The sequence below is a fragment of the Spea bombifrons genome, chromosome 7 (genome assembly GCF_027358695.1).
Source record: "Spea bombifrons isolate aSpeBom1 chromosome 7, aSpeBom1.2.pri, whole genome shotgun sequence".
Lineage (NCBI taxonomy): Eukaryota > Metazoa > Chordata > Amphibia > Anura > Pelobatidae > Spea > Spea bombifrons.
In genome coordinates, this window is record NC_071093.1 from 31811120 (window position 1) to 31838039 (window position 26920).

General features: G+C 40.1%; 2 protein-coding genes across 3 annotated transcripts; both read left to right on the top strand.

The window, feature by feature from the left end:
- Nucleotides 1-6081: 6081 nt before the first annotated feature.
- LOC128501238 (UDP-glucuronosyltransferase 1A1-like) lies at nt 6082-23525 on the top strand. Of its 2 annotated transcripts, none has more exons than XM_053470640.1 (5): nt 6082-6952; nt 20653-20784; nt 21247-21334; nt 22337-22556; nt 22927-23525. In XM_053470640.1, exons 1-5 carry the CDS (start codon nt 6086-6088, stop codon nt 23234-23236), a joined length of 1617 nt encoding a protein of 538 aa, XP_053326615.1. In that variant the 5' UTR covers nt 6082-6085; the 3' UTR covers nt 23237-23525. The 2 variants fall into 2 exon arrangements, with proteins under 2 accessions (XP_053326615.1, XP_053326616.1); XM_053470641.1 differs by lacking the exon at nt 6082-6952 and adding an exon at nt 16969-17878.
- On the top strand, nt 9976-11084 carry LOC128501239 (UDP-glucuronosyltransferase 1A1-like). The gene has a single exon (XM_053470642.1). The coding sequence runs from the start codon at nt 10236-10238 to the stop codon at nt 11082-11084; it is 849 nt and encodes a 282-aa protein (XP_053326617.1). The 5' UTR covers nt 9976-10235.
- Nucleotides 23526-26920: the final 3395 nt, after the last annotated feature.

Consider the following 26920-nt stretch of genomic DNA (forward strand, 5'->3'; position numbering starts at 1 on the left):
CACACTGCTGCCATCATTATGCTATTAACTGGTATCAGAATTTACACCCTTGGACAGCATAAAAAGGAAGGAAAATAAAAAAAGAGAAAAAAGAAGAGGAGAAGGAAGAATAAAGAGAGAAAAAACTATGGATGTGCAATGGAAGAGTTCTTGCTCTAAGCCAAAGTACTCCAAAGTGGAAAAACAATAAGATAAAATGGCCTTGAAGAAATCACATGAGAATAACGCACTGGCTAAGAAAGACAAGGTCAACAAGAAAAAAGGGGCTATCAGTTTCTTCCCCTGAGACCCTATGTGAGACTGATAGCACTGTGATTACCCCTGAATTTTTTGGAAAGAATCTAGACAGCGTTCTGCTGGAAATTAAGAAGGAAGTAATGCAGTGGAAATTAAGTAGAGTTCACAAAAGTCAGGCATAGTGTGAGCATAGAGAAGCCTGGCAGATGCTGGTCTTTTTGTATGAGGACTTTTTATCTTGAGAAATAGGAGCATATTTTATACGTAAATGTAAGATCTATATATTTTTTATAATAATTATTCTTGTTACTTATGTTCTTCTCTGATTACCTAGGTTTTATCATAATAGTGGTGAAGCGAGCAGCTCATACCCCCTTTTTTATATTTGTGTTCTAATATGGTTGAGGTTACTGTATTTTTGAGCTTGCTCTTTGTGTCCCCAATTACAACATATACTAATAGTAAGTGGTCAGCTCATATCTACACATATATTTTTTTTATTAACGAAGTGTTGCCAATAATGTATTTATCTCTTTCTATTAATAATAATACAGTTCTAGTGCATCATTCATTGTTCAATCATCCAAGAAAGGTGAAACATGTAGTACAATTGTTAATGATTGATTAATGAATAGTAATTCAATGGAAAATGAATGGTTAATGAATAATCATGAATTTAACCCATTGTTTTCCTTTCTCTGGAAGATAATGAAGTTTGTTCTAGTTTCTGACCACTAGATGGTGATGGTATTCCCCTGCACACTACATGCTGCCTTGAATATGTTTTCTGTGTGAACCTGACAACATTTGGACTGTGGATTATGAATATTATTTTATTTTTTTTAAATCAAAGTTTTTTATTGTTTTGTAGCACAACACAGGATTATAAATATTCTGTCTGTGACTTTCATTATGCAGACACCACTATATCCTGTAATGATAGTAAGACTAACATTAAGCCTGTCTGTCTTAGAATGGGTGTCTGGGTATGTTAGCATGTATATCTGGGTATGTTAGTGTGTGAACATGTGTATTTGGGTATGTTAGTATGTGTGTGACTGATTGTGTTAGTTTGAATATATTTTTGTTTGTGTGAGTCTCTGGGTGTGTATAATATTGTCAAGTGTATGTGTGTGTTAATGCTGAATTTCTGGGTGCGTGCATTAGTGCGAGTGTCTGGGTATGTGTTAGAATGAGTGCCCCTCCCGAGGTCAGCCTCTGGATCCGCCCTTGACAAAATTTAGACACGCACATCAGTTGATCTCTGTTACCGTGTGGTTCTCATTTGATCTATACCCACAATGCATAGTTTCCATGTGATATTCAGTTGATCTCGGTTTCCATCTGATTCACATTTAATCTATACCCATAATGCATGGTTTGCACATGTTATTTGGTTGATCTTTATGTTTTCATGTGGCAAGGTGCCACTGCCCTGCTACTGCAGGGTGCTCCTGTCTTAGCACTCCTCAACCAATGCTGCCCACTGCGCCTGCCCACTGCGCCCAAGTGGCGCCTGAGTATAATAGGCACAGCTGGACCCATGGTAGGACCGGTCCTACTTCTCTGCCAGTTGACTATGCCTGCCCAGTCGACTCAAAGCAGCTGGCTTATGCCCTGCTGTCCCCTACATGTACACACAAATATGCATATTTCTGTTTATTAACTTTTACTCCAATCATGTATTTTTTGGGGGTGGGTAGAGGCTCCAGTGTATTGCTTTGCCCAAGAGCCTACAATGCTGTTAAGACAGCCCTGTAACCCAGGAGCACACAACGCAGGAATTCTTCACCCTGAAGCACCTAGCAAAGAGTTGAGCCCCAAGATAGCTTGATGATCCCAAAAGATCAGGCTTAGGTATAGTCACTGAGTATTGGTAGCAAAGCACTGCAGGCAGGTCATGTATGCAGAGCAGCAGTGGCGGAACTACCGGGGTCGCAGGGGTCGCGACTGCGACCGGGCCCTGGAGTTCTGCCAGTCAGGGGGGCCCAAGGGGTGCCGAGCGGTTGCTGAAAACGACCGCTCCGCAACTCTTGGGCCCCCCTGACTGACAGAAATCCAGGATGCCGCTGCTGCTGCTGCTGCCGCCGCCTGCCTCGGCGCTGCCCAGAGTGCAGTGTTGGGAGCGTGAGGCGTTTGTCTCGGGTGCCGGCGCTTCACGCTGTGCGCCGGCATATGACCTACAAAGGGGGGTAGGGAGGGAGTGGGTAGATCGTGAGAAGGGGGGTAGGGAGGGAGTGGGTAGATCGTGAGAAGGAGGGGTAGGGAGGGAGTGGGTAGATCGTGAGAAGGGGGGGTAGGGAGGGAGTGGGTAGATCGTGAGAAGGGGGGGTAGGGAGGGAGTGGGTAGATCGTGAGAAGGGGGTAGGGAGGGAGTGGGTAGATTGTGAGAAGGGGGTAGGGAGGGAGAGGGTAGATCGTGAGAAGGGGGGGTAGGGAGGGAGAGGGTAGATCGTGAGAAGGGGGGGTAAGGAGGGAGAGGGTAGATCGTGAGAAGGGGGGTAGGGAGGGAGAGGGTAGATCGTGAGAAGGGGGGTAGGGAGGGAGTGGGTAGATCATGAGAAGGGGGGTAGGGAGGGAGAGGGTAGATCGTGAGAAGGGGGGGTAGGGAGGGAGAGGGTAGATCGTGAGAAGGGGGGGTAGGGAGGGAGAGGGTAGATCGTGAGAAGGGGGGGTAGGGAGGGAGAGGGTAGATCGTGAGAAGGGGGTAGGGAGGGAGAGGGTAGATCGTGAGAAGGGGGGTAGGGAGGGAGAGGGTAGATCGTGAGAAAGGGATAGATGGGTTGGGGGTGGGGGGGTGCCCTTAACAGATTCTCGCACCGGGGCCCTGAGGTTTCTAGTTACACCCCTGTTCAGTACACTAAACGGGTAGTCAGACGAAGCCAAGGTCAGCATACAGAACAAGTAGTCAGGATAGCAAGGCATGGTACACAGATTAGGAAGGCAGAGCATAGTCAGACAAGCTGGAAATCATAATTAAAACATCATAAACCGATGCAGCAATCAAAGATAGCAGGACTACACTAGGGTTTCTCTGCATAGCAGTTCCGGGTTTTTAAGTCCGCCGCCTAGCTTGCCCCACCCCTTACTGAGTGTCGCAGCTGCCTGCTTGCCGGTAGCAAGTCTCAGCGGCAGGACACCAAGCACAACGTGACACGTAGTAACTATAGCTCTTTAGTTGTTGCTGGTCTCCTTCAGGTAATTAATGAGAGCACTTTCCACACAAGCGCACAGTGGTTTCAACAGACCCCTGTTTGCAGCATATAGTGCATTTGGTGACTGGAGTGTACCTTTATACGGTTGCATTGACTTCAAAGCTAGTACATGGCTGGATTTGAGACTAGTCAGTATCTTGTGTTGAATAATTAACTGTAAGACTAACCTTTCCCCTGGGACATTGCTGATGAGAAGAACTCAAAGAACTGGTTACCTAGCCTTCTGCATGCAAAGGTCACCCCCCCCAAAAAAAAATCACCATTCAGAGGATAAAGATATGCGTTACCAGTGAACAAATAGTTTCCATGTAGTTATTAACCCATTAGACATTTTTCAAATATATCAAAGTAAGAAGTCATTTACACACTCGATAAACAGAGTGTAATAGAAGCTCGTGCAAGCTGAAACACTTAGTCACACTACGATTGCTCACATTTCACGGATCTACATTTTACAGTTCAGTACACCAGATAAACCTATATAACTGTGTTTTTAAAATAAGATATATATATATATATATATATATATATAAAACACTCACTTTTGGTGTATACTAAATACTCAAATACAATTATTATTAATATTTATTGTTTTATATAGTGCCATCATATTCTTCAGCTGTGTACAAAGAGTATAACGTATATAACACAACAGCAACAGAATGTGGGTTGGACCCTGCTCAAATCTTACAATCTATAGCATCCCGTTCTCAGGATCGCATGATGTTATGTTATGCCCTATTGTAAAGAGTGAAAGTCACATGAAAAAAAATCTCCTTGGGCATAAAGTACAGTGCTGTATACAGCAATGTATATCCGTACAACAAAATCTAGTTTTACTTCATTTTTCTCCAGTGCCTTTAGACATCGGGTGTTTTGGTTTAGATTATGCTAAGATAACAGAGCAAGAACACATAGAAATGATTTGTATAGCACAAAACATGTTTTAATCTAATATTAGTAAGAAAAAATGGTGGGAGTTCTCCTTTAGAGTTTCTAATTGAATTAGCCAACCATTATAAGGGTGAGTTGACAATAAGGGACAGAGCTTCAGGTCAGGAAATGGATTGGCTGTACTATGCAATATCCTACTTAGAAGTTCAATTTCTGGGTTATAAGCTGCTAACCAGGTTTTCATAAACACTGTAAAAAAGGCAATGAATGATCTGCTGCCAATTATATATTGACCAAATGATAAGTCATTGATAAGGAAGGATTGAGCCTCTCTCTCATGACCTATTTTCATGAACTATGCACAGGAAAGCATGCAAGATAAAAAGGTCAGGTGTTCTGGTGTTATAAGAGGTGAATGATCTATATCGCTTACCCTTTTAGCCAGCACGATGAAACAAATGCTCCTGAAATATGCTTGCGCTCCGGTTTTTTTTCTTGCATTGAAGATTTATTAAATAAAACCAAAGTGAAAAGGTATAAAGTAAAATAAAACAAAGGGAAAAAGCAAAAACAAAAGGTTCCATACATCCCCCAATGCTATATTATGAACATTGTACAATTCACAGTGTGCAAAATATTTAATCAGAACCCAAGAATGTACTAGTGGGGAGAGTTTGAATGATAAGGAGTACAAAAACCCTTTCTTCCAATACAAAGATGGAGCTCCTAGATGCATCCCATCAGGCTCACATAATGTAAAAAGGAGTGAGGCTATGTAAAGTGTATCCGACTCCCCAGTGGTTAACCATATGCCACTAGTGATGTAGAGTTTATAGCTGTCAGGAGGCAGGATACCCCCCCCCCCGAAATGTTGCAATAAATATGACTCAAGTACCCCCCTCCCAAAAAAATATACCATTGGGGAAGTGAAGGGTATAATGTTTGACAAAACATTAATCTAACTTGTGTGGTCAGTACACCTGGTATTTATTATTCCTCCAGCAATTCCATCTGAATCCTTCAAGCTGCATCTCCTCAAAATCCCTCTAATCTTTAATCCCCACTAGCTCAAATTAGCACCCCCACTCCCAAAAGGCAAAGACACCCAGCTTTCGGGTAGGCTTTCAGGATGACTTCAATTTGTGCTATAAATTGGCCCACCTAAAAGATAAAATCCGTTTTCCTATGAATGTGCAACAAATCAGGGGGTCATGATCTCCAGACCTCGGCTATACATAGCCAAGTAGTTAGACACATCTGCCTAACCAGCTTGTTGCTTGTCTTAATAACTTTTGAATTGATTTGTTCAATAATGCCGCTCAAGGGTTGCTTCTCACTGGATGTTTGAAAATCTGGGATAACATCTGGAACACTTCTGACTAGAAGTGACTATATGGGGGCATGTTCACCAAATGTGAATGAATGAATCTTTGGACCAACACCTGTGAAAGCACAAGTCTGAAGGGAGATTAGGAATTCCAATATTGCAACAAGGGTGAGGTACCAGCATGTTAATCGTTTTAACGAGCTTTGCTTTAACTGAACCAAATATCCAGTCAAACGCATGGAAGTTTGTTGGTATAAAATGCTTTTCAAAGAACATTTAGACAGATTTGCTAGCAATTGCCTAATGTTTAACCTATTGGTCAGTGACGTAGTAAGGCTTGTTACTGTGTAACAAGCTATAGTACAAATGTGAAATAATTTAGCTGATAAGCCTAGTACTTTAAACAGACACCATGGCTGCCAGGTGTATCCCTGTCTTTGTTACTGCAGCCACTTTGCTTCTAATTCCCTACAGTCCATTAAGCTTGGTTGAGGGTGGTAAGCTTCTGGTGGTGCCATTTGATGGAAGCCACTGGCTGAGTATGCGTCCTGTTGTGGATTTATTGAGTCAGCGTGGGCATGAGGTGGTTGTAGTAGCACCAGAGATCAGTATCCATCTGGGGAAATCTCAAAAGTTCGAGATGAAGATGTACCCTGTGTCCTATTCAGAAGCAGAGTTGAAAAATCACTTTACTTCCTTTGCCATGGAGGTTTTCTCTCCAAGGCCCTTACTTCAGAAATTTCAAAAGATCCGCCAAAAGCTGAAAGAAGGAGCAGCACTGATGATGGATACTTGCATCCATATGTTGAACAACAGCCAGTTAATAAACTATCTGGAGGAGAGTTCCTTTGATGCTCTTTTTACAGACCCTATGCTACCATGTGGCCAGATACTTGCGGAACACCTGTCTTTGCCTTCCATCTTCTTTCTGCGTGGAATCCCTTGCAACTTAGATGCAAAGGCTTCCCAGTGTCCATTACCAATATCTTATGTCCCGCGGATGTTTTCAGGCTCCACTGACCACATGACGTTCATTGAACGATTGAAAAATGTTATACTTGAACTATCCATGCATGCACTTTGTGATGTAGTGTATTCCCCTTATAAAGATCTTGCCTCAGGGTTTCTTCAAAGGGACGTGACTGTGGAAGAAATCCTTAGCCATGGAGCCATTTGGCTAATGCGACAAGATTTTGTCCTAGAGTTTCCGAAACCAGTGATGCCCAACATGGTGTTTATAGGAGGAATCAACTGTGTCCTGAGAAAGCCTCTGACCCAGGTGGAAATTTTTATATTTTCTAAGATTAGTATGCTTCTTTATTGCTGCAAACTTTAAATAATATTACAATAATCAGATATTATATACATTTTGTAAGGTGAGTTGAGATCTTACCTCATTACTTATGCATTATGAATGGTCAATGGTATCCCAATACATGTTGTAAGAAAGACCAAGCTGCAAAATCTGTGATTTGTAATTGTGTTTATGTGAGTTTACTGAGGACAGTGGATGGAACTCTTCACGGAGCTACCTTATTTTAGTTTTCACTAAGCCTTCTAGAATTTTAGGTTTAAAACAATATAATTGCTTTGTTTTACTAGCAATCATTTAGAGTATACAGTTGTTTGTAGGGAAGCCAACCTGTTGCTGAATCACAATGCCTACGCCCAACAGAGATGACCTACTGAAGCTGGATAGCTACCTATGTCATATTAAAACAAATTTGAAAGTCTGAGTGGTTAAACCAGAAATTTGTCAAATGTCCTACGCCAGCTACTCAGTGAAATCTGAAATACTTAACTGATAAATCATTCTGTTGAGTGATGCCATGTCCCTGTTTGTGTCTGTTTCTACATTACTGCTGCTTCTGTTTATTACAGTCCTTTACTGGTTGAGAGTAGAAAAACACTGGTGATGCTAATTGATGGTTGCCACTGTTAGAATGTGTATCGAGTTATGGATTTGTTGAGTTACAGAGGTTTCCATATGGTTGTAGAAGCACCAGACATTAGCATTAATGTTACCAATCCTCAAAACAGCCAAACATTATTAATGCTGTGTCTTACACATTATTTTTTTCTTACCAAGTGCCTGTCCACAGGAAATGTTTGTTTATGACAAGATACATGGGGAACAGTCCTTATGACGGACATATGCATTCACATCACTACTTAAGTAGCCAGAGTGATTCTCTTTTCCCAGATCCTATGTTGTCAGCTGGTTAGGTACATGCTAAGTACCTACCTTTGTCACATGTGTCCTTTACAAGTACAATCCATTGCACTTTACTGACTACCCAAGTTGGTGAAAAACTTTTAATTTGGCACATTCATGCACGTGGATTGTGATGTTCTCTCCCTAACAAAATCAAAGTTTTTTAAGAGGGGGTAAGTCTGAAGGAAATGCTCAGCTATGGAGCCATCTGGTTGACAAGAGATGGTTTTGTTGAAGACTTTTAAACCCAAACAAAGCTGAATTACTTGTGACATAAGAAAGATATATGTGTATATTATTATTTGTTGTTCATTGTTCTTTTTTATTTGGACCAAAAAGATTAGGGATACGTTTAATATTTTTCTCGCATCAAATGAGCAGTAGTATTGAAACATGCCATTCCTTTTAAAACCACATCTGACCATTAAGGGAGAAGGCTGACATAAAATAATTAGATTTTTATCTAAGATGCTGTCAAGGGCCACCTTTAACACGGGGGAATTGGCCCACCACTCTTGAAGCTTGGGATGAGCCCTGCAGCCACTTATCCACCCTCTTTAAATCTGCTCTCTGTGCACACCAAGGGCCCAGAGCTTAACTCTCTGGCAGTTGTACACTGCGTGAGAAGTCTTGCTTTTACATAACATGACCCCACTGCATTCCTGCTACTCCAAAATTTTCCACAAAGGCCTGGTCATACATGAATATGTATGTGTACTTGTGTAGGCGTTTGTGTGTTAGCCTGGATGATAGCTTTGGGGGGCAAAAATGGAATAGGCAGGCTGTTTGGGGACACTGACAAGCTGTTTAGTGTCAAAGATTGCGTGTTTAATCTGGGAGCAAAGATGGCACAGACAAGCTGTTTGGGGACATAAAAATGACACAGACAAGCTGTTTAAGGGGAATGGCAAGATGTTTGGTGGCAGAGATGGCACAGACATGCTGTTTGGGGGGCAAAATGGCAGAGGCAAGCTGTAAAAGGGGACTGAGAAGTTTGGCACAGATGAACTAGACAGGCTGTTTGGGGGCATTGACAAGCTGAAAAAGTTGGGGCTGTTGGGGCTGCTTGGGGCAGAGATTGCAAAAGCAGTATGTTTTGGGGCAATTATGGGACAGCCATGGTGTTTGGGGACACAGTAGGCACAGGAAAGCTGTTTTGGGGCAGATATGGCACAGACAGACTCTTTGCAGGCATCTACAAGCTTGTCTCTGGCAAAGATAGCACAGACAATCCATGGGTCTAAGGTTTGAGAAAGACCTGTGTGTCGAAACATTGCCTGCGTGAAATAATCTCACCTTACCATTTGAGTGCTGAGCCTCTGCTTCTTTATTTTGGATTTATTGAAGGGCTTGGTGGTACCATCTCACTACTGAGTGCTGTATTCCAACCTTTTTTTCTGTGAATCCGTGGGTGCACTGACAAGCTGTTTGAGGTATGTAACCTATAATCTATGCCTACAATTTAGGGTTTCCATGCATTTTTATCTATACCTTCCATACTGAATTTGTATGTGATTTTCAGTTGATCTATACCTGCAATGTTAGGTTTCCATGGGTTACTTATTTGCTCTGTACCTCCAAGTACAGGGTTTGACCACAAAGGTGACCTGAACACCTATTGCCAGCCCTAACCGCGACTCTCGTGTCCTTTTCTGATGACTTCGCTGGACCCACACTGTTCATTTAATATGTAATAGTGCATATTAGTGTGCTTCTCCCCAGCCCTGCGCATGCGGTGTGAGGATATCTCTCACAGAGTCACGCTAGGGTCAGAAGGAGGGAAGACCACACAGTCTCCTCTTAATCTGCAGTCAGTTGGGCAAATATTTAAATACTGTAATATTGGGAACACTGTTTTTTTAAGCAAAAAGTAAGTTTATTGATACCAATGAAAATATAGAAGCATGTTCTCGTGTTTTCCATAGTGAAATATGAAGTGAAAAGGTGTATCCATGTAATAATATTAACTAGAGTTAAAGTCATATTGGCAGGTTGGTAGTAAATTGGGTTATGGACAATGATAACATTGGGGATTTTTGTCTCCAGAATGTTTCAAACGTACCTTTAGCCCTAGTTCTAGAATACCCTGCCCTTTGAAAAGCTATGTATTATTCTTGCATTTGTCATGATACACTTAAAACATATCTTTGTATAACAATGGTACATGTGTTATGCTGATATGGAGTGTTACCAATGTCTGAGTCACTGCGATAAATACTTTGTTAGTGGAGCAGTTCAGTTAAGTAGCTACCAAACATCAGTCTTTGGTAGGCTTGAAATAAGAAGGTTTGAGCTGTATGACAAGAGAACGTTGATTATTCTGCATTGAAGGCCGGTGATTTCACGAATGGCTTCTTCCCGCATGATTCTTTGGATTTGTATTGTACTGGCGGTCCCAATTGTATCTGAAAGTGGAAAGGTGCTGGTTATTCCTCAGAATGCTGATGTGTGGTTAGACATGCTTCCAATGGTGGACAAATTGAAGTTAAAAGGAAATGAGATAGTGGTAGTGATACCAAGAAGCTCTTTCAATCTGGTCTCTTCTGAGAATTTAATTGTGAAAATGTACTCGGCACCTCTAGTTACATCTGGACTTATTACAGACATGGACATCACGAAAGAAGAACCGCTAATGAACAGTTTGCTCTGTGGTATTAGTACAGTATATAGGCATTTGAAATATACTGCATCAGTCCTTAGTAATACTTGTCAACATCTAATGGCAGACACAGACCTTCTTCAATACCTGCACAACATGTCGTTTAATGTTGCGGTTATGGATCCCTGGTTTCCGTGTGGTCCAATCCTTGCAAAAAATCTCTCTGTCCCAGCTATTTATGTCCTGCCGGGAATTGCCTGTGATTGGGACAACAAGGCCACTTGCTGCCCAAGAACTCAACACTTTAACCTTGACTGTGATCAGACAGATTTAGTACCGCGTATAAAGTGTTTTCTGGTTCAGGTATTGGAACATATTGCTTGCCAGCAAATTAATGCCGAATACACAAGCCTGGCCTCACATTTCCTGCACAAAGATGTGAATATGCTGGAAATCTTCAGCCAAGCAGAACTGTGGATGTTTAAATATGATTTTGTTCTGCACTCTGCAGAACCTGTGATGCCAAAAATGATCTTTATAGGAGGAGATAGCTGCGCTGAAAAGCAGCCAGTGCCGCGGGTAAGCAATGATGGGTAAAGTATTAAACACAATGACATCCTAGAGGTAATTTTTAAAATTGGAAAAAACTACATTGAAACCAAAAAGATTCTGAGAAAATTCTGCTTAAAAGGAATTCATTGAGTACGTGCATTTCAAACCATCAAATATTTAATCTAACCTCCACTAGACCTGACTACTATACTAAATGTAGACACCCTAGAGGAGGCATTAATTACACTGCACAAGCGCAGTCAAGCAAAAATAAACCTTACTGAGGGCATTTAACCCTTTCAATGCTGACACTTTATGTACCATAAGATATCGACCACATGACCAGGGGTGCTCAAACGTCATTAACAAGTCCTATCACACTTATAGCACCACTACCCGTTTATACATATTGCCCCTGTTTAACAAAATCGGTCAGTCGCCAATCACTCTGTTCAAGTAAAAGTTTAAAATGTGTAATATGTTATAAGAAAAATGCAGCTGGATTTTATATAGGTTATATAGAAAGGTTATTGTAAACTTCCAATCCCAATTAGCTGCAATCAGCACGCTTCAATGTTATTTTTTATGTTTCCTTTGAATATTCCAGCCATTATATTGATACTGCACATGCACTAAACTCAGTGTAAGCCAGCACTCACTCTCATGAGACACTAGATGACATCTGTGCGCTCATACCGGAACCTGAAGATGTAAATGCAGCAGATAAGGAGTGGATTTTAGAACTATTTATTTTTAATGTATGCCATATTGGTCCCCAAATAGCCAGTGTGTGTCATCTTTGTACCCAGCTTGTTAATCCCACAAACAGCTTGCCTGTGCCATTTATTTCCCCAAACAGCTTGTATTGGCCATCTTTGTCCCTAAACATCTTGTCTGTGCAAATACAGTGGCAAGAAAAAGTAAGTGAACCCTTTGGAATTACCTGGTTTTCTGCATTAATTGATCATAAAATGTGATCTGATCTATATTTAAGGCATACCTATAGGCAACTACAATATACTTAAGCCCATGACACACAATGATAATCTTTCATGTCTTTATTGTTTTTCCCAAACAATTCAACCTTAGTTTCATCGGTCCACAAAAGATTTTCCCTGTACCGCTGTGGATGGTCGAGGTGCTCTTTGGCAAACTTCAGACAAATAGCGATGTTAAATTAAACTCCTTCAAGCCTGTAGCTATTACTCTGGTAGTCTTGTTTACCTTCTTGAGCATTCTGCGTTGTGCCCTTGGAGTCATCAATGCTGGGTGGCCAGTTCTATGGAGAGTAGACACAGTACTAAATAGACTCCATTTAAAAAATAATCTGTCTTGCTGTGGACTGATACGTATGCAAACTCTGTGAGATTCTTGATTGAGGGTCTTTTTATGAGACATGGTTCACATTAGCAGATGGCTCTTGATAATAACAAACTCAAAATGTTTGAGTGTTTTATTATATGTCAGAGTAGCTCTAAATTACACCTCCAATCCCGTTTCATTGATTGGACTTCAGGTTTGCTAACTCCTGACTATCCTTGGTGTTCGCATACTTTTTCCAACCTGCACTGTGAATAGTTGAATTATGTATTCAATGTATTCATGGTACTACCGGTAGTTAAAACAGATTGTGTTTGTTCATTATTGTAACTTAGATGAAGATCATATCATATTTTAAGACAAGTTTATACATAAATGCTGGTAATACCAAAGTGTTTGTGCCCTCAAATAGCTTGCCTGTGCCATATTTGCCCCCAAACAGTTTGCATGCGCCATCTGTGATTTAAATAGCTTGCCTGTGCCACAGCTTTCCTGTGCCTACTTTGCCCCCAAACAGCTTGTCATAAATTCGGCATAAGCCTGTGCTAGTTGTTAAGAGATAGAAGAGTGGAAAGAGAAACAATGTCCCTTCATGTTCAGAAAGAGAAAAAAAACAAATGCAATATACTGTATATCCTATGTGAGAGCTGGTTCACTGTAAAGAACAAGCAGGGTTACATAAAATACACAAAAATCGCTTTAAAAGCAGCACTGCCTTCCATCTCCTGGCAAGCCACACTTGTGCCATCTTTGTCCCCAAACAGCTTGGCAATACCTCCAAACAGCTTGCATGTATCACCTTTGCCCCCAAATGGCTTGCCTGTAGCAATTATGCCCTCAAACGACTTGCCTGTGGCATCTTTGTCCACAGACAGCTTGTCAGTGCACCCAAACAGCCTGTCTGTGCCATCATTGCCACCAACAAAGGAGAAAACAGAGTAGATGAAAAAATCCTGAAGTCATCTGGGGAGGGGAGGCCCAGTCCCTTTGTTCAATAAGGGGCCCCACATTTTCTGATGCATATATATAATGGTTAGCACATACTATACATTTTTTATATTATATTTTTATATGTAAACATCACTACAAAGGTTTATTTATACGGAATAATGTGCAGTGGTTTGTGGCACTTTATTAATCAATAAATAATAATGTAGTGTATTGAACCATACAATGAAGGTTTTGTAATGTGTGTGTGTGTGTGTATATATATATATATATATATATATATATATATATATATATATATATATATATATATATATATATATATATATATATATATGCCCTTCAATTTGGTGGCTTTACTTTCTGATGTTTGTAAAAGACACCCTTGAAAGTAAATGAAATAGAGGCAGTGTCTCTATTTTTTTTGTAAGACAAGATCAAATAGAGACACTGCCTAAGCTGCACAAACCACTCCCAGCAAAGCTGTGCAATAGGTAACTGGGGTTATTATTAGGCACAAAATGCCTGCTGTTTGAACACTTTTGCCATACAGAACAGTCTTAACTTTCTTAATTAATTCTCTTTTAATTCATATATTAAATATGAGTTTCTCAGCCTGTGATGTATGAAATACAGTATTCTGATAAAACCAAAATGTTACTTATATGCCTAAATAATTTTGAAAGTTAATTATTATTAAGTACAAAACGATTGCTATTAGAAGTACCCACAAAAGATTAGGTAGATGCTGGGGTACTTCCTAAGTAGCCCCTACTTAGAAAGTACCCCAACGTCTACCTTTTCTCCCTAGGCGTAGGCTAAAACGGACTTAAACCATGTTGTGGTGGGCAGCCCAGCATGGGGAAGCTCAAGTGTTCTTAAGCCCTTTACTTCCGATGCTTTCTACCTCAGCCCAATTCCCGGCCCTGTGCTCCCTTCTGTCCTGGTCCCACATAGAGTGCGAGCTTCAAGACGACAAGCGTGCAGTGAAGCAGGGAGAACCGAAAGAGGCAGATATACAGCTGTGAGAGGGAGAGAGAAGGGGAGTGAGACTGTGTGCATATATATGTATATGCAGTATATGTGTGTGTGTGTGTGTGTAAGTGTATGATTTTAAATATTTTGTGGATTTGTGTTAGTGTATGGTTTTACAGTGTGTTTGTATTTTGTCAGATGGTGTGAGTTTCTGGTATTAAGAGTGTGTGTTATTGTATGGCTTCCACTTGTGTTACTATATGCTGTTAGCATATGTGAGCATGTGTGTGTTAGAGTATGGTGTTAATGTGAATGTGTGTCAGCATATGGTGTTATTACCGTATTGGCTCGGATATAGGCCGCCCCCGTATATAGGCCGCACCCTAAAAGTTTGGTGCTTTTTTAAAGAAAAAGTTTTTTTTCTTTAAAAAAGCACCAAACTTTTAGGGTGCGGCCTATATACGACACTGCAGAGACAGGGACACCTCCAGGCTGTCCAGGATACAGGTGGCACCACTTTAATGGGAGGAGGGAAGCCACAAGCACACAAGTAAATTGAAAAGCAGCTGGGTAAAGGTATATAGGGCTTACAGGATATTTGTTCTCATTTTATTTTAGCTTTATTAAATAAAATGTACTATTACTTGCATATATACAAAAAAATGGAATCACAGGAAAGGTAGGTGGAAATTTTGGACATAAAACAAAAAATAGTTCAGATGAGAGCCCATGGCGCTTACAACAGACGTAAACATATAGGCTTGATTAATTAATATCAATATACCAGAAATTTTATTAATGAATAGTGCTTAGATGTGGAATCAATAAATATATATAATATAATCAATAATATTACGCTTTGTTGTATAGTTAATACAGTTACACCACTGAATTACATACATATAATTATTATAATATATAATATCTATTAAATTCTCTGTATTTTTAACTATTTTGCAACAAACACTGAGGGTTGTGGCTCCTCCTGGTGGTTGTATATCACACCACATTTTTTTTATTTTACAGTATTATCATTTTCTTAAAATGCTCTGCTCCGGCAAATGGTAAGACTCCAACTAACTGGAACCTTGTTAGCCTTTCAAAATGCTTGATAAATACAAAATTAGGCAATGCATTAGGCGATTATTTGCTGGGCTTTTGCAAGATTCCTTTTAGTTGGAGTATTTACTCATCATTACCTTACCTATTACCCTATCCACACAATCATGTCTTGCTCGAGGATGTGACTGGAACATAAAATGAGCTGTGACACATTAAAGGTGCTGTTCCACTTAGACAACTCCACTTCTTGAGCTGGTACACGGATCTCCTTCTGTTCGCATTTTGAGACCTATTATAGAGTTTATGAGGAAGTTGGTTAGTTAGTGTCATTGTTTCTTTGTTTTTTTTTTATCTTCAGTGTTTTGTATTGAGTGAATTAGTAGTATTTCTACGTTGCCAGGTGCATGTCGCCCTTACTAGTTTTTCTAAAGTGGAACCTCCTGTTCTGTATAACTGTTGTATGTTAATTTTTACAGTTTATTTCAGTATTGATATTTTTCTACTTAACTTAGAGCTCTCCTCTAAAATCCTTGATAATTTGGGTTTAAATTTTGGGGCTATCATAGCCAAAACTAGTACTACTGCTCCTTAGTGTCCAAGCTCAAGTTAGAAAAGGCAGCACTGTAGTGAAACTGTAGTCGTGAAACTGTAGTAACTGTAGTGAACGATGGATTAAAACATGTAAATTACACTGGGAATACTGGACCTAGGAGACATCCATGCAAAACTTTATATATGTGTTTCTGCCTTTTTGTTTCATGTAACCAAAGCCTACTTAGCACACATTGCTAGGTACCATACTGTCAATTTAAATATGCCTATGTTGTCTCTTCTCTGACAGCTAGGGCCAACATTTATGGCCCAGAGCTGTTACATCCTACAGGGATTTAAATTTATGTTCCTAAATGGAAATTCGGGCCTTTCCTTATGGTAACGTTATCACCAGGAGGAAGCCCTGATATGGCGAAGCATGTTGCGGACATTTACTGAGCTGATTATTTTGGTTATTTTAATATTTTTATTTTGGAATTGTATTTTCCGGACTTATTTTGGTCTATTTTCCTGCCTGGATCTTAAACCATGGAAGCTGGCTGCTGTATGTTTTAAAAGTAAAGTATTTTTTATGTGTAATAAACCCTTTTTACTACATACTTATTGCCCTATATGGTTTCTACTACCCTCCATATTTGTTGGAGAAAATTGAAAAAGGAAGATTACCTTATTGCTTTGAAGACTATCACACATCCTTCCAGAATATATCACAGACTAATCGCATATTCCGCATGCAGATATTCTGCAGCAATAAAATACAGGTGAACATAAGCATGCGCACAGAGATCCGGCTCCCCATAGGAAAAGCAGTAATATTCTTTTCATCCATTATTTTAATTGGAATTCGCTTGCTTACATGAATTTTTATATATAAATTGGGCGTCTGACATTCCCTTTAATGGTATATTTTCTACTGTTCTTACAATGGTTTGTCACAATCAGGTAAACTGTGTTGACCCCTTTAGTGTTTGTTTGAAAGGCAAAGGTCGTTGTGCTATCATAAATAAATGTAACCAATGAACTCTGGACTGCCTTTATTTGTACAAATGTACCCTTTCAATTACGTATAATGCAATGGGCCAAAGGATTCAAAAGAAAAGTTCCTGAGACGTACTTACTGGGCAGCTGTAGCTGAAATGATTTCTCTCGTTCCTGTTAGAATTCTCTTTCTTTTAGGGCCTTTAAGTCTAGCTTATGGCGGGAGGCTTCTTGTGTTTCCACAAGATGGAAGTCACTGGCTTAGTATGAAAAGTTTGGTGGACAAACTGACCCTCAGAGGTCACCAGATTGTTTTGGTCATCCCTGAAACCAACTTCCTCCTTAGGAATTTAGACAACTATACTGTGAGAACGTTCTCTGTACCTTACACCAAAGAATTTATAGACAACCATCTTAAAGAAGGAACTGACGATGTTTTTAAAAAGATGACTTTACCACAAAGAATTGTGACTCTGCATAAAAGGATAACAAATTACACAAATTTGGTTCTGTCGTCCTGTGAATATTTACTGAAAAATGCCAGCCTTATCAAGAATTTGGAACAAAACGGCTTTGATGCTGCGTTGAATGACCCTGTCTTCCCATGCGGTGAAATAGTTGCTGAACACCTGGCTATTCCTTCTGTGTACTTCATGCGCGGAACTCCATTTGGAATGGACCAGGAAGCCACTCAGTCTCCAAGCCCACCATCCTATGTGCCAAGATTCTTTACCACATATACAGACCACATGACTTTCAGCGAAAAGATGAAAAACTTTATAGTCAGATTAACTGACTATGTATTTAGCCGGATATTCTACCACCCTTATGCACAGTTGGCATCTGACTTTTTAAAGAGGGATATCACTGCTGTAGAACTATTTAGCCGAGCTTCAATCTGGCTGATGAGGTATGACTTTGTCTTTGAATTCCCTAGACCTGTGATGCCAAACATGGTTTTTATAGGCGGTATCAACTGTATCAACCGGAATCCACTGAACCAGGTATGACGTAAAGTGCTTCAGCTCATGTTTTAAATGGTATAAGTCATTACTTTTCTCATGAATATAATATGACTGAGTAGATGAAGGTGAATGACGGGGTAAATTATAGTTATGCATAATTGATAGTACTTTTAAAAGTTATGCAAAAATGTGGCATTTGCATCATACAGTCTATGCATTATGTAAATTATTATTATTTATAAAATAATTACTTTTATTGCTCTATAGGAAACCTTGTCTAATGTTATTTGTTACACAGTTTGCTGCACACTTTTCGTCAAGATTCCGCTATTGACTCTGTGAGTTTGGTTGATAATACATATTGTTATTGGTTTAATACAGAGCTCCCCAAAGCTGCCAATATACCCTACTGAAATTTGTAGCAATAAATTATAATTCACATTCTCTTCCCTACTACTCATTAATACCAATTTCTTAATCTACATGAAGAATACCATAAGGAATCCTGCATACTTTCTTTGTGGTATTGTTTCAATTACAATGTGCTTGGTGTGCACAATAAAAATGCATTAATAATATAAAAAATACATTTTCTGTGCCTTTGTGTTGGCCTAAAGCAGGGGTCTCCAAACTTTTCAGTACAAGGGCCATAAAGGACTGGCATAACTACAGGGGTCGCAACAGCCTGTGCCTCTAGGGGGGCCGGTGCAACCCCTGCGGCCCCTTGTTCCTGTCTCCCCATGCCAGTTCAAAATAGTTCTAAACTATTTTGAACAGGCACGGGGAGACAGCAACGTATCGGGGTCATGTGAGCATGGATGCTTACTTGTGTGTGTGTGTGAGAGCGAGGATGTGTAGGGGTGTGAGAACCACATGGAAACAGAGATCAACTAACACATGCAAACCCTGGATTACGCATATAGATCAAATAAAAACCATGTGGAAAACAAGATCAACTGAATAACATGTGCAAACCCTGCACTGGGGGTATAGATCAAATGAAAACCACAAGGAAACAGAGATCAACCGACACATGAAAAACCTGCATTGTGGGTATAGATTAAAAGGGTACCACATGGAAAACCCTGCATTACAGGTTTAGATCAACCAAGAAACATAGACCAAAATTAACATTTTTTAAATAAATATTCTAACAAGATCTTACAATTTTATTTAAAAATGTGTACGTACAGTCGTGTGAAAAAGAAAGAACACCCTCTTTGAATTCTATTGTCAGGACATATCTATTCCTGTGCAGGTCTTACATTTAGGTAAATACAACCTCAAATGAACAGCAACACATGACACCATTACACCATATCATGATTTATTTAACAAAAATAAAGCCAAAATGGAGAAGCCATGTGTGAAAAAAGTAAATCCACCTTATGATGCAATAGCTTGTACCACCACCTTTAGCTTTAACTTACTTTTAACAGTAACTTGAAATAATGGTTTTCTGTATGACTTTATCAGTCTCTCACATCGTAGTGGAATAATTTTTACCCAGTCTTCTTTACAATGTGGTTTCATTTCATTGATGGTTTGCAGTCATTTGTTTATGCACAGCCCTTTTGAGGTGCCCCCACTGCATTTCAATTGGGTTGAGGTCTGGACCTCAATCAGGTTGAGGTGGGCCATTGCAACGCCTTGATTCCTTTCCGTTTCAGCCATTCTGTTGTAAAATTGCTGGTGTGCTGTAGCATGACCCAATTTGGCCAAGCTTTAGCTGTCAGACGAGGCCTCACATTTGACACATTTGGTATGAGGCGTTTGTGCTGATATGCTGTGTTTGGCTTTCGCCAAACGTGGCACTGTACATTATGCCCAAACATCTCCGCCTTGATCTTGTCTGTCCAAAGGACATTATTCCAAAAGTCTTGTGGTTTGTTTAGATGCAACTTTGCAAACCTAAGTGGTGCTGCCATGTTCTTTTATAGAGAAGTGGCTTTCTCCTGGCAAACTTTCCAAAAAAACCCATGCTTGTTCAGCCTGTAGAGTTTAAGATGAAACTCTTGCTTTTTTTACATTTCTCTGAGCATTGCATGGCTAATATAGCCTTTAAGGTAGCAAAGACATTGTGTAGGCTATTTCGAGTAATATGGAACTTCTACTCTTTCTTTGTAAAAAGCTCAGCGCTGTTATAGAATCGGCAGATCTGTAACCTAAGCTGAAGCGCAAATGGTTGGACTTGGTCCATTTGTTTTCAGACAACAAATGTAGTTTCCTGCATTTCAAACTAAAATTGGAGGCCTTTTTACATTTGGAAACGACGGAGAGGCTGTCCCAGTGGCTCCGTCCTTTTGAGAAAGTCCACAGACAGATCAATTTGCTGAGAAAGAGAGGTGCAGAAACGCTTCTCGTTCTCAGCGAATCGGACTGCATTATTCTGGCCTCCCTGTGAACTTCTGTAAAATAGCAGGGCTTCCAAGCATAACCTCTAATAGAGGGTGAGGGTATGCCCTGGAGCTTCCCCCTTTTGTGGAATAGGGGGAGAGGGCGTATTAAGAGGCTTTGCCCTATTATGAAGCTTCCATCGCCATCATTCTAAATCTTTAACCACACCAGCCTATCTCTGTATTAAATATTGCTCAGGACTACTGAAGTTGCTCGCCGGGGGTCTATTACCCAGCCAGGGGCAGCTCCCCCTCAGGTTTCACAAATAATATATTCGGGGGTTTTCAAATGAATAACAGGTTTCTAATACAAGATAGAAGTACAATGCTGTATCATGACTGTATTATAAAATATACCCTAATCCTTTATTCCTGAATAACCAAACAATTCAACCTGTCACTTTCCTTTTGTAACAGGAATTTGAGAATCTTGTGAATAGTTCTGGAGAACATGGCTTTGTAGTTTTTTCATTGGGATCCATGGTGTCTGAGATTCCCATTGAGAAGGCGATGGACATTGCAGAGGCTCTAGGAACCATCCCACAAACGGTACGAAACTAAATTATACAAGGGTGAGGAACAAAGGGCAATATTAAAAAATGGTCGTATGACTGACTGCAAGCTGTTGTTAAACTACAGGTTCACATTATCTTTAGCCAAAAAACAGTGTGTTTATGCTGGAGATTTTGCTTTTGGCTACTCATTCTAAGGACTAGGGGTATATTGATCAGTGTTGTATTAATAATACAAAATTACATTGTTCTTTTGACATGTGAGTTTAGAATAATTTGTTCAAATACTTGCATAGTCATAGGGTGGAATCAATTATTTGAAACATGACCTTCCTATACTATATTACTCTACTGCTAGAAAGACTGAGCTGGACTGATATATGCTATGGTTAAATTAGTCAAGAAAAATAAAGCTGTATATGACATGTAAATTCGTGGTTCAATCTTCAAAAAATAATTTGCCGCCATGGTAAAATATTTCTTGCATCTTTATACTCAGGTTATATGGAGATACACAGGGAAGGTGCCTTCAAATCTTGCAGAAAACACTCATCTTGTTAAGTGGCTGCCACAGAACGACCTTCTTGGTAAGTATCTTTCAGTTAATATAGCAGAGAACACAAGAGGGCCAAACCGCAAAGCATTTACACCAGGATTTTAAAGAACTGTAAGTCTCAACAGTCAGCTGTCTTGGGCCCAGTTCCAGCTTAAAGCCTGGGCTCCCATGCACTTCCCATGCCCCTAACCATCACTCAATGCCTTATGATCTTCTTATAAGCATTCCTTATGAGCAGAGACAAGCCTAGGGTTAGTGGCAGTTGAGTGCAGTATTTCACTCAATTTATAACTTATTTGAAATGTGTTATTCTGGATTTTTTTGTTGTTGTTCTGTCTTTCACTGTTCAAATAAACATAAAATTATATACTGACCATTTCTTTCTCAGTGGGCAAACGTACAAAATCAACAGGGGATCAGAATGTTTTTTCCTTCACTGTACAAACATATTTACACACACAGTAACATACTAACATACACACAACATACTTACACATATACCTGTATATTAACATACATACAGTAACTTACACAGACCAACATCCTTACACACAGTAGCATACATACTGTACACACTAAAATACTTACACGCATATACTAACCTATATACACATAAAATTACATACCAACAAAGACTAACATCCTTACTAACATACACAGATACTAAAATACTTACACAAACTAATGTATATACACAAACATACTTGCACACACAACCTACCTTTGTTGGCTCAGGTGGGGGTAGGCCTCTGCTTTCTTTTCTATGCCTTCAAGGTCCTCGCACGCCACGTGAGCAATGGGAAATTTCCTCAAATCCTGGCGCTCATTCACACCAAGCCACATGGACAATCCACTTCAACTCTCAAAAGCAAAAGTTGGCAATGTCCATTTAAGCATTACACATATGAGGATTGACACAAAAAGGTTGCCACGGAGTAGTTTTCTTATTTCAAAAGAAAGTAAACAAACACTGTTTTTTGTGCATTTACAATGGTCTTCAGATATATGAAGGTTTTCTATATATTTAATGTAGCTCATCCCAAGGCTCGAGCTTTCATTACCCATGCTGGATCACATGGCATTTACGAAGGTATCTGCAATGCGGTCCCAATGGTCATGCTGCCATTGTTTGGTGACCAAATGGATAACGCAGTGAGGATTCAATCACGAGGGGCTGGATTGATGCTCAATGTCTTGGACATGACTCCAGAGGATCTTAGCAACGCACTGAATACTGTCATAAACAATCCAAGGTCAGTACAAAACCTGTATTCATAACACATGCTCAACGTTTCAAAGAATTGTCCACAGCACACAGTGAAAAGGCATAGAGCTAACAACACTAGAGAAATCTCAAGTGTGGCTGTGAAATTATGACAATGGCCCTATCCTGACAATCTGTAACTATGGTACTCTTGAACATCAGATACAATTTAAGCTCTGTCTAATTATATCCTGATAATATGTATTTAGGATATTACTTTATTGTAGATACATTCGGATCCGTTGTTGTATATTCAGTAAATCTTGCGTAAGATCAGTTTACAAAAAAAAAAATCACTTCTTGTTCTAAATCATTTGCGGATGGCTGAGCTTTTAATTATGTTCATTTTTGTCATTTAGTTACAAGGAGAACATTCAGCGTCTGTCTGCTCTCCACCTTGATAGACCAATCCATCCTCTGGACCTTGCGGTGCACTGGGTAGAGTTTGTGATGAGACACAAAGGTGCCCCACATTTGCGCCCAGCAGCCCACGAGTTGAACTTCATTCAGTACCACTCCTTAGATGTTATCGGATTACTCCTTTTTGTGATACTCACCACAATCTTCATCAGCCTGAAGTGTTGCTGTTTCGTCTTCCGACGCTGTTGTGGCCATAGCTCCAGGCCAATGCCAAAATCAAAGCCAAAACCAAAGTCTAAGTCTCAGTAAAGCAATCATAGGAAAACAACCCACTTGTATGATTTGTTTCTGCATTGTAATAACTTTCTTTTAAATCTGAATGTGGTAATGCTTCATTATCAAACAGAGAAATATTGTATTCTACAGGATTGTTATACTTTAAACAATTGCATTTTAGAGCAATATTTGCGAGCTGTTGGGCTAGAACATTACGCTTCTTGTAATATCTGCCATTTCTACTGTAAGATATTATGCTGTATCGTAGAATGTTCCTGTAGTTTTGCTCTGGAATAAATGTCTGTCAATTACTGCTCCAAAATGAAGTATTACACCTTATGATTTTGTGCCAGAGGATGGGGCTGCTGAATTCCACATCTCTGCAGTGCTAAACTGCACATTAAAAACCAAGATAATGTTACACGAAGCTGTCCTTGTTGGGCTGCTCCAATGTAACATTTTGGTTTTCGTTTACCTGCATTTTCTGTCTGAATGGAAATTCAGTTGCCTAAATCACACCTAAATAGTACATTAAGTCCATATCTTATATACTGTAATGTTTCATGTATTAGTTCTAGAGCAGGGGTGTCCTGTTCTAGAGTGATATCTGGTTCTTGAATGTTGGCTTATCTTTGACGATGTAATCAACACAGTTTAACTTTCCATTTAACTTTCCTCACATAGTGCTATTAATTTCAACATATTTTGTAGATAACCTAAAACATCTTATACAATAGTGACTGAAGACACCCAGATAAGAAGCAGCTCACAGAATTTAGGGAACGAGAGAACTTAGTAGGGCTTTATTTCTTGTAAACATTTGTTTAATTGAAACTAGAAACATATAGTTCCTTCCCGCATTGGGTAATATATTCCTGATGTGTCCAGAGATGAGAAATGAGCTTTCTACTACCTTGTATGCAGAGCTAGTAATGATTCCTGCAAAGTAATAGGTACTGAGCAGAATGTATTTGGATAGTGGGTACACCAAGTCCCTGGATCCAGTTAGACAGGAACATATGCACCTACCTCAACATTCTGCAGATTTGTCCCAGGGTCTCTAGGTGAAGCTCAGCATCTTCTGGATTTTCTATGCCGTTAGAAGGAAATTATATTATTGGTCATAATTTGGGAATTATTTATTTGCAAGGAAAAACTTGTGTATGGCATTAAATAACCTTGTACCTCTGGGGCTAAAAGTCTAGCATCGATAAATATTTCCTAAATTGTATACCATATGTAATAAAGGCACGGGAACCTGAAGTTATGCAGAAATTTACTGTGTTCTTGCATACTTCCTAGAAACATAAATGAATAAGGTCTGCTAGGTGTCCAGCATGTATATGACAGAATGCACCAACACAGACATAATCTATATGATCAAAAGTATGATCACCTTACCATCACACCTATATGAGCTTGTTGGATATCCCATTCCAAAACCATGCACATTAATATGATAGCCCCCCCATGCCTATAAGACCCTCCGCTCTTCTGACTTCTACAAGATTTTGTAGTGTGTCTGTGGCAATTTGTGCCCAGCCCTCGTTCCAATTTAACTTAAAGGTGTTTAGTGGGGTTAAGCCAGGTCTCTGTGCAGGCCCACTCATGTTCCTCTACATTAAACTTGACAAACCATGTCTTTACCTTGCTTTGTGCACAGGGGCACAGTCATGCAGGAACAGGAAATTGCCTTCCCCAATGTGGTGCCACAAAGCTGGAAGCATACAGTTGTCTAAAATTGTATGCTGAAGAGTTAGCATTACCATTTCCTGGGACTAAGGGGCCAGACCATCGATCCAGCAAACTTTACAATAGACACTACACGCATTCCAGCAAGTAGCTTTCTCCTGACACCCTCCAAACCCAATTAGTCCACCAGACTTCCAGATATTGAAGCGTAATTCATCACACCAGAAAACGTTTCCACTGTTAAAAAGCCTAGTAGCGTTGCGCTTAGTGATCTTCGGCTTTTGTGCAGATGCTCGGCCATGGAAACTAATTTCATGACGCTCCTGACAAGAGTGCTCGTGCTGACGATGCTCTCAGAGGTAGTTTGGAACCCTGTAGTAAGTGATGCTACAGAGGCAGGATTTTTACATGCTACGCGCTTCACTCAGGAGGCCCACTCTGTGTGTCTGAGTGTGCGCGGTCTAATACTTCATGGCTAAGTTGTTATTCCTAGATGCTTCCACTTCACAATAATAGCACTTACAGTGGACTGGGGTAGATCTAGCAGGGCAGAAATTTCATGGACTTGTGGCATCGTATGACAGCACCACACTTAGTTACTGAGCTCTTCCATACGACCCATTCCTCCATTAGTGTTTGTCTATGAAGATGGCTGCCTATATGCTTGATTTTATAAAACCGTTAGCAAGAAGTGTGACCGAAACACCTAAACTCAATAATTAGCAGGGGTGCCCATGTACTTTTGGTCATATAGTGTGTATTTTAGTTAGTACAGGCCTGTACACGCTGCTAAAGCTGCATGCCCCTCAATGTATTCTAGTTCTGCGTGCTGATAACAACAGTGCACCTAGTGCAGGGGTAGGCAACCTTTGGCTCTCCTGATGTTGTGGACTACATCTCCCATAATGCTCTTAAGTAATAATGCTGGCAAAGCATCAAGGGAAATGTAGATCACAACACCTGGAGAGCCGAAGGTTGCTTACCCCTGACCTAGTGCATTAAAGTGTACCTTTAAGTGGCTAGAGGTTGGGCAGACTAGATAGGCCAAATGCTTTTTATCTACAATCACTTTCTATGTTACTTATTAAACAGTTCAGCTGGGCCATCAAATTTTCAGCTACTTTACCGACGTACTGTGCTAAGCACATAAGTTCAAGGCTTTATGATTGTTGCAAGTCATGATGCAAGCTTACCACCATTAATTGCACACATACTTACACTGTACTGCATGGCATGGGAGAACTCCGCGATACCTGGTTGAATGTTCTAGAATGAGGAACAGACCTTTACAAGAAATACAAATTTCTAATTCATATATAAAGTAGTAACCTGTAGCTATTTTTGGCTCCTTTGGTTGGAGCCCAGCCTGTCTCCCTTTATTTAATGCAAACGTTATTAGTTAGACTGTGCCTGTGTGTTATTTATAGAAGACGGCCACGCTGCGTCACTGGAGCCAGCAGAAGGTGGTCCTTCGTACAACACTCGCTTTAGGCAGACTGTCATGGACCCATTGTTCTATCGCCTTGTTTATAATCTCTCTTCCTCCTCCAGCAGTGTCTGTCTGTCTGTCTGTCTGCACCCCTCACTATTACAGGAAACACATTCACCGGCAAACATCCATGCCACAAAATGTTCTAAAGAGACACGACACAAGAAAAAAAAAAAAAAAAAAACCTTGGCCCTTTAGATCCAGTATACAAAACCTCAAGGACAGTGATCTTTTGATGTGGATCTGGCAGACAGCCTGAAGAGACCATTGTAAACTAAGCTGCAGGCTGGCATAGAACAAAAATGTGTATGTTACTAAGCAACGTGATGGTAACAGAGCCTCACAGATTACACAAATTAGTATGCACATAGAGGCAACCACACATGCCACCGACCGAGATTGGTATTACTTGTGGAAACAAGTTATATTATTATTATTAGCACCATCATATTCCGTAGCGCTGTGCAATGGGTAGACCGGACATAAATTTACTTACAGAACAGGTTAGGAGGGCCCTGCTCTTAGTACGTGGCAAT